This window comes from Priapulus caudatus, unplaced genomic scaffold, assembly GCF_000485595.1.
Source record: "Priapulus caudatus unplaced genomic scaffold, Priapulus_caudatus-5.0.1 Scaffold166, whole genome shotgun sequence".
Classification (NCBI taxonomy): domain Eukaryota; kingdom Metazoa; phylum Priapulida; class Priapulimorpha; order Priapulimorphida; family Priapulidae; genus Priapulus; species Priapulus caudatus.
The window spans coordinates 431780-439704 of record NW_014577227.1 but is presented as its reverse complement, the minus strand read 5'-3'; the positions used below and the strand labels follow the sequence as shown (position 1 = coordinate 439704).

Below are 7925 nucleotides of genomic sequence, written 5' to 3'. Positions count from 1 at the left end.
CGGTGCAAGAGAAACAGCGAGATAGGGAGAGAGGGTAAGAGAGAGAGAAAGTGGGTAGGGAGAGAGAGAGAGAGAGGGGAGAACGAGAGAGGTGGAGAGAGAAAGAGCGAGCTCGATAGAGAGAGAGCGTGCGTTCAAGAGAAACAGCGAGATAGGGAGAGAGGGTAAGAGAGAGAGAAAGTGGGTAGGGAGAGAGAGAGAGAGAGAGAGAGAGAGAGAGCCGGAGGAGAGATAGAGAGAGAGAGAGCAGAGGACAGAGAGAGAAGAGAGAGAAGGAGAGGAGAGAGAGAGAGAGAGAGAGAGAGAAGAATGAGAGAGCAGAGCGAGAGAGAGAGAGAAAGAGAGACGGCAAGCGCACCTTGCACACCCGCACACGCACTTTGAAATAATTATAGGGTAAACGATTTATTGGTCTGTTCAGACGGCAGCGACTAATTCGTGAATGATTCACAGATCCAACGGTGTTGCATGACAGAACAGGAGCAGGCCTACTACAGGGGAGATAAGGACTGTCTTGTCCAGTGCGTGCGAGTGAGTATATAGCGCAGCAGATGGAAAGTGGAGCAGGTTTTCGCAAAGGTTGGGGGAAGCTGTCCGTTCCATAGGTAGAGCGTTTCAACGTATACGTTTCCTCTACGGTGGCTAATAAGTAGCCAAACGTGTAACGTCGGGTCGTCATTATCAATATTAACAAGAGTGAATAAAGTCGAGTTTCTTTTTATTCGTAACGCACGTTTTTATCTGCAACGATTTGTTTTGATACACTCCGATATTAATATCAATATTTTTCGTTAGTAATTATTTTCAACCTCTCATCGAATTGTGGATGAATGCTCAGGAACATACCGCTCACCCGTATGAATAATAAATATATGGCCAGGATAACAAGATGATTCGAGATATTGTGATGATAATTCGTACACGATTTTCTATATATTCCATAATTCAGGGAGACGTTTTACGACACGGACATTATGATAGCGAAGTGGCCATCGAATGCATTCCTGGTAAGCCCTCGGTGAGAACAACTAAATTAGTATTGCACGAGCAGTGGCCAATTTGGAATCTATAAAAGTGATGCAAACGCGTACGTAGCTTAAAACGTGTTATATAAACGCGACTAAAAACGTTTTAATTTAATCGCGAGTATACTTGATCGAAACAGGTTCGTCAGGTGCTAGCTGTCACCAACAATATACATGCTGGATGAAATCCCCAGATTCGAAAAAAACAAAACATTTCTGTAGTACAAAATATACCAGCCGATGTATGTAACGAACCAAATAAAAATACAGATAGCCTAACTAGCACATTATCTCTACGTCCCCAGCTGTATATGCAGTGATTTCTATTCACTATGTAGCGATCGACCTCATCGGGAGTGCACAATCGGAAGTTTGTTCCCCCTCTTACATACACGTGACTTAATTAACCTAATTACCTTGATTAACGGTAGAGCACCGTCGCCGGTCGCTATAATCGACAGCACTCGGCGATGAAGCTGCTGCGACAGCAGGGTACCGATGGTAACGACGGTCCCGTAGTGAGCAACTACGGCGTAGTCATTCTGTAAGTGTTCGCGGTAATAATAATAATAATAATAATATATATATATATATATATATATATATATATATATATATATATATATAATAGTAATATAATATTATAAGGGTTATAAAAAGTATAGATTGGCCATTCTAAAAGCTTAATGCTCGGTTGACACGCCTACCACTTCGCATTCCAATCAGTGGGAACTTCAATTAGCCTTCAATATCTTGCGAATGCAGAATTTGGATCAAAATTTGCAGTCTTGTATTAAAATTACTACGTCGATTGGCAAACCTCGAGATTACATAACATGAAATTTCCCATTCATCGCTGGGGGTAAACAATATTATGACACCTATTAGCGAGATATTACCAGAAGGTGAATACATGACAATTTGTTCATTACTTCGCAATTTCTGTGACATATTTCACAAATTTGTCATAGTTGACCTATTCACGGACATGTTTTAATGATGACGTAATGTTACCTCTATGTAGGCGGATTGCTGAATGTGCTCTACGCTCAAATCAGAGAAATATATCTGTATCTTCGCAATGTTAATCTCTGCAGAAGAAAAACGACGAGGTCTAGGAGAGGGATGTTTCGTTCGTAGAACGCGTCGTGTATTTACATCGTAACACACCAGTGGCAGCAGTTTCTTGTTCTCTCTCTCTCTCTCTCTATCTTCTCTCTCTCTCTCTCTCTCTCTCCCGCGCTCTCGCTCTCTCTGCTCGGTCTCTTCCGTCTCTCTCTTTCTCTCCCCCGGTCTCTCTCTCTCGCTCGCTCTCTCTCTCTCTTGGCTCTCTTTGGTGTCTCATCTCTGGCTCTCTCTCTTCTGCTCTCTCTGGTGGCTCTCTCTTCGCTGCTCTCTCTCTACTCTCTCTCTCTCTCCTCTCTCTCCTTCTCTCTCTCTCTCTTCCGCTCTTCTCGGCTCTCTCTCTCTCTCTCCGTCTCTTCTCTCTCTCTCTTCCTCGTGCTCTCCTCTCTCTCTCATCCCTCTATCACGCTTTGTGTGTTTAAAGTCACCAGTCAGACACACGGTCAGAACCTAAAAACATGGACGCGTATGCGAAAACAGTGCGAGCGAGCGAGTGATAGTGAGTGATTGAGCGGATGGAGTGAGTGAGTGACGTGACGTGGTGAGTGAGTGAGTTGATGAGTGAGTGAGTGATGTGAGTGAGTGATCGTGAGTGGACGTGGAGGGGGAGTGAGTGGCAACATGGGTTGCAGTGAGTGAGTGAAGTGAGTGAGTGAGGTGAAGGTGAGTGAGTGGTGGCGAGCAGGGGGTGTGAAGAAGGGCGAGGGGTAAGTGAGAGTGAGGGAGAAGAGTGGGAAATAGTGAGCGAGAGTGAGGCTGGATGGGGAGGGGAGCGAGAGAGGCAGAGGGAAGGAGAGGGAGGAGGGAGAGGGAGAGGGAGAGGAGAGGGAGAGGGAGAGGGAGAGGAGAGGGAGAGGCGAGAGGGAGAGGAGAGGGAGAGGGGATGAGGAGGACGGTTGAGAGGGAGAGTGGACGGTGAGAGGGGGAAGGGAGGAGGAGAGGGATATGAGAGAGCGAGCGCGCGCGCGCTCGAGAAGAGAGAAAGAGACAGGAGAGACTCCCAGTACTAGATCAACAAGCAACTGCAAAGGGTCACGAACGAAACTGGTCGTAACGGTTAGAGAATTCGAAGGGCAATATTTATACCGCGCCTATATTATTANGAGAGAGAGAGAGAGAGAGAGAGAGAGAGAGAGAGAGATTGAGAGAGAGAGAGAGAGAGAGAGAGAGAGAGAGAGAGAGAGAGAGATTGTTAACTAACAAGAAACTGCTGCCACTGCACTGGTGTTACGATGGAAATACACGACGCGTTCTACGAACGAAAATCCCTCTCTGAGACTCGTCGTTTTTCTCTGCAGAGATAACATTGCGAAGATACAGATATATTTCTCTGATTTGAGCGTAGAGCACATTCAGCAATCCGCCTACATAAAGGTAACGTTTACGTCATTCATTAAACATGTCGTGAATAGGTCATATCAGGGGGTGAACTATGACAAATTTGTGAAATATGTTTACAAATTTGCGAATAATGACAAATTTGTCATTATTCACCTTCTGGTAATATCTCGCTAATTAGGTGTCATATATTTTTACACAAAGTCCACCAACTGCAAAAGAAAAACAGAAAATCTCGAGTAAAACGCGCGTAAAATGACAGTGTCACATGTTAGGTGTGAGGTTGACGGTGAGACATGAAGGAAAGGACATGAGAGGTTTAGCTGTGAAACAAACACAAAGGTCTTGCCAGATGAAAATGCGTTTAGAGTATTTAAACATCTAAAACATGCGAGCGATTTGCCTCTTAGCTGTCGCACCAAAACTGCTCACGAGGTAACATATGGAGTCGCGAAATGCCATGTTTGTTCATATCAAATGGAAAGGCAAAATATGGACATAGTGCAGCTATTAAATCCAAAATAGAAAAACAATATCGTATAACTGTAGGCCTATTATCATAGTTTATACATCTCTTGTGAAAAAACCGGGATTATAAAAAAGTATAGATGGCCATTCTAATAAGCTATAATGCTCGGTTGACACGCCTACCACGTGCACTTCAATCAGTTGGAACTTCAATTCACTTCAAATCTTGCGAATCAAATTTGGATCAAATTTTGCAGTCTGTATTAATAAATACTACGTCGATTGGCAAACCTCGAGATTAATAACATAAATTCCCATTCATCGCTGGGTAAAAATATATTTCACAAATTTGTCATAGTTCACCCCCCTTGTGAGTAATATCGGTGGGACGCTGGGCCTGTGGGTCGGCATCTCAATACTAGCGCTGTTCGAATTTCTCGAACTCGTTTACGATCTCGCCGTGTACGGATGTAATTCGCTCTGCGGCAAGAAAAAATCGCAAAACGGAGAGCAACAAGAAACGCACAAGACGACGATGACAAAGGTCTATCCTTTGGATTTGAAATCTACCAAGTTTTGAACTATAGGTAGAGAGCAGTGACGTGTTGCAGTATCAATGTGACCTCGATTATTGCCACGTCACACATAACGTGTACACGTGACAAGTAAGGTCATCATATTATTTATAATAATATACGATATATATATCTCATATAAGGCTAATATCATCTATACAAGATGGTGTGTGCGATCAGAACTTCGAAGAATGAAAAGAAGACGAAGACGAAGAAAAGGAGGAAGAAGCGGAGGAGGAGGAGGAGGAGGAAGGGGAGTGGGTGGAGGAGGAAGAAGAAGAAGAAGAAGAAGGATGGAAAGGAGGACGAAGAGGAAGAGGAAGTGAAAGAAGAAGAAGAAAGAAAAGAAGAGGAAATGTCAACGAATCGAATTGCTGAATTGCCATCATCATAGTTACCGGTCTCTCTCTCTCTCTCTCTCTCTCTCTCTCTCTCTCTCTCTCTCTCTCTCTCTCTCTCTCTCTCTCTCTCTCTGCGCCGCTCTCTCTCTCTCTCTCCTCTCTCTCTCTCTCTCTCTCTGCGCGCTCTCTCTCTCTCTCTCTCTCTCTCTCTCTCTCTCTCTCTCTCTGTGTCTCTCTCGCGCGCGCTCTCACTCTTCCTGTCTTTCTCTGTCTATGTCTGTCTGTCTGTCTGTCTCTCTCTCTCTCTCTCTCTCTCTCTCTCTCTCTCTCTCTCTCTCTCTCTCTCTCTCTCTCTCTCGCTCGCTCTCTGTCTCTCTCTCTCTCCTCTCTCTCTCTCTCTCTCTCTCTCTCTCTCTCTCGCTCGCTCTATGTCTCTCTCTCTCTCTCTCTCTCTCTCTCTCTCTCTCTCTCTCTCTCTCTCTCTCTCTCTCTCTCTCCTCATCTCTCCCTTCTGTCGATCTCGATCCATCATTTGTTTTCACTTCTATTTCTCGCTATTGCTATCCCCCTTTCGCTCCCTTTTCTTCTCGGTGTAAATGTGCATGTGGATTACGTTTTTGTTGTTGCGCGTAGCGACACGTGCCCAGTCGGGTTTGTGATTGTATTTACGAGTATCTATAGCATAGGATCGATCGAACGCGTTATTATGAAACTTTCATCTGTAATCTGGCCAGGTTTGTTCTTACTATATACTGTGTGCGTGTGCGTGTGTGTGTGTGTGTGTGTGTGTGTGTGTGTATTCGTGATGTAGTAACGTGTCACTGTCTCCAAAGCTTTACACTAGACATTCACATGTTTTTTGTGGATTTAAAACGATGTTACATTAATTGTTGATTTTACTGCAAATATTTGTAAATTTTTACTGTTTTGTTTTTAGATTTGTCCAAAGATTAGATCTTAGAATGCACTGGGATGATCCGTGTTGCAACTTGCATAATTCCCCAGGAGAGCATGGCCCTGGACATCCTTTCTCCAAGTCGTATTCGTGTCTAATTATGAATTTGTCTGGCCTGGCAAAAGATTTCAGCCCAAAATATACATTGTGCTCATGGCCCATACATGAATACGCTGCACCGGTATTTGAGATTTTTAAACAATCTCATTATGTGGCGGGTCCAGAGGATATGCGATGCTAGTTTGTCCTGAGACAATATATAGTAAAGAGCGCTGAAGGTGTTTCATCTGAGAGCTCGTGGGAAGCGACGACATATGCAGAAAACATGGATTTATGCATAAGAGTGGATTTGCCAATTGGCACCTGTTGTGACCGTAATGCTGCAGTCGTATATGGCTTGCTCCGTGGCTAGGGTCTCGAATAAACATCCCAGGAAGTGAGAAAGCGAATGTTACTATCAAAAGTTGCGTTTTTTGAAGAGGTGTGTTTGTTGTGAGTTATATAAGCCGTCCAAAAATGAAATTTAAGTGAAGAAAGAAATCCTTCCCTCTTAACCGCCCCTTCCTTCCTCTCTCCCTTCCAGTCCGTTTCTCTCCTTCCCTTTCTCTCTCGCTCACATTCACTCCTGATTCCCTACCCATTCTCTTTCACTCTCCGCCTGCCTTTTACATGATGTAAATTCGCCACTGCACGCTCGCATTTGAGACGGCCATGTGGAATATAGGTCCGCGCCAATTTATTGTGTCTGTACCTAACATGTTTTACCGTCGTTAAATAAAGTTTTCACTTACTTACTACTTACTACTCGCACGCAATTTATAAGCGCATGTACTCAAATGGCATCAGCGGTATTATATTCCTTGATATTGCCTCATATTGGCATTATATTTGTATCCCCCGCGACGAAGTCGGCGGGGATACTATGGTTTCATATCTCCCCAGCCGCCGCCGCTCGGTCTGCCGCAGAGAATTTCCCTTCTGCTCTATAACTCGACCCCTAATTGACCTAGCGTGACCAAACTTGGTATACTTATGTAGTGCCTCTAGGGTAGACGACTACGGTTCGACAGACGGTTAGGGTTCTAGCTCATCTAAACTCTCAAATCGTGAATATATTTCCCAAGGCGTTATTTCGAAATCTGGCGCCACCGCCGCCATCTTTGTCTCGTTAAGTATGAAAGCGAATGGACTCCCGTACCCGTAGCCTCGAGACATTAAGATACGGCTACCGTACCCGTAGCGACTGCCTTAAACTAACTGCACTGGCAGTGCCAGCGGCGCTCATAGGGTCTATGTCCCCCAGGGCCAAGGTACTGCCGGAACCGGGAACGTACCCTGGGTACGGTCCGGTATACCGGAACGTACACTGATAACTAGGCCTATCTGATGTGGTTAGGTTTGGGGTTAGGGAGTAGGCGTAGGCGACTCCCTAGACTCGTTAGTGGAGTAGGCGAGGTACGGTCCGGTAGATAGTACCGGTTAGATAGTACCAGCAGAGCATATAAATCACGTTGTACCAGGGTACCAGGGTACGTTCTGCGGTTCCGGTATACCGGACCGTACCCAGGGCCAGGGTACGTTCCGGTAGTACCCTGGGGGACATAGACCCTCTCAGCGCCAGTGGCACGTACTGTGTATTCACAGTTTCACACTGTAAATTTTATTTATGGCTCTATATATAACTGGAGGCTGCCTTCGCCAGAAATATTGAAGATAGCGCGACTCAATGTTGAAAGGCCAAGGAGTGCCAATATTAGGCAGTTAATATGTATGAGCAAGGGAGAAAATAGCGGAAGAGGGACGACGTATATGAGGAGGGGAGAAGGTGGTACAGGAGGAAGGCCCGGAAGGGGTAGTGGAGAAGGAGGGGAAGAAGGGGAGGAGGTAGAGGACGAGGGAGAATGTAGTTGGAAAGGAGGAGGGGGAGAAGGGGAAGAGGTAGAGGATGAGGGAAAAGGTAGTGGAGGAGGAGGTAGAAAAGGGGGAGGTGGTACAGAAAGGAAGTTGAGGGGGAGGGTAGAAGGTGGTCTTGGGGGAGGAGGCGGAGGAAGTAGAGGAGGGGGAATGTGGTGGAGGGGAGGAGGAGTGGAGAGATAGG

General features: G+C 45.4%; 1 protein-coding gene across 2 annotated transcripts in view; it reads left to right on the top strand.

The window, feature by feature from the left end:
• Positions 1 to 4811, top strand: part of LOC106806526 (FMRFamide-activated amiloride-sensitive sodium channel-like) — a 9704-nt gene extending 4893 nt beyond the window's left edge. For both annotated transcript variants that reach the window (XM_014808497.1, XM_014808498.1), the window contains exons 3-7: positions 454 to 531; positions 950 to 1007; positions 1457 to 1569; positions 3449 to 3524; positions 4315 to 4811. In XM_014808497.1, coding sequence (XP_014663983.1) covers positions 975 to 1007; positions 1457 to 1569; positions 3449 to 3524; positions 4315 to 4536 — 444 coding nt within the window. In that variant the 5' untranslated portion in view covers positions 454 to 531; positions 950 to 974 and the 3' untranslated portion in view covers positions 4537 to 4811. The remainder of the gene's footprint in view (positions 1 to 453; positions 532 to 949; positions 1008 to 1456; positions 1570 to 3448; positions 3525 to 4314) is intronic.
• Positions 4812 to 7925: the final 3114 nt, after the last annotated feature.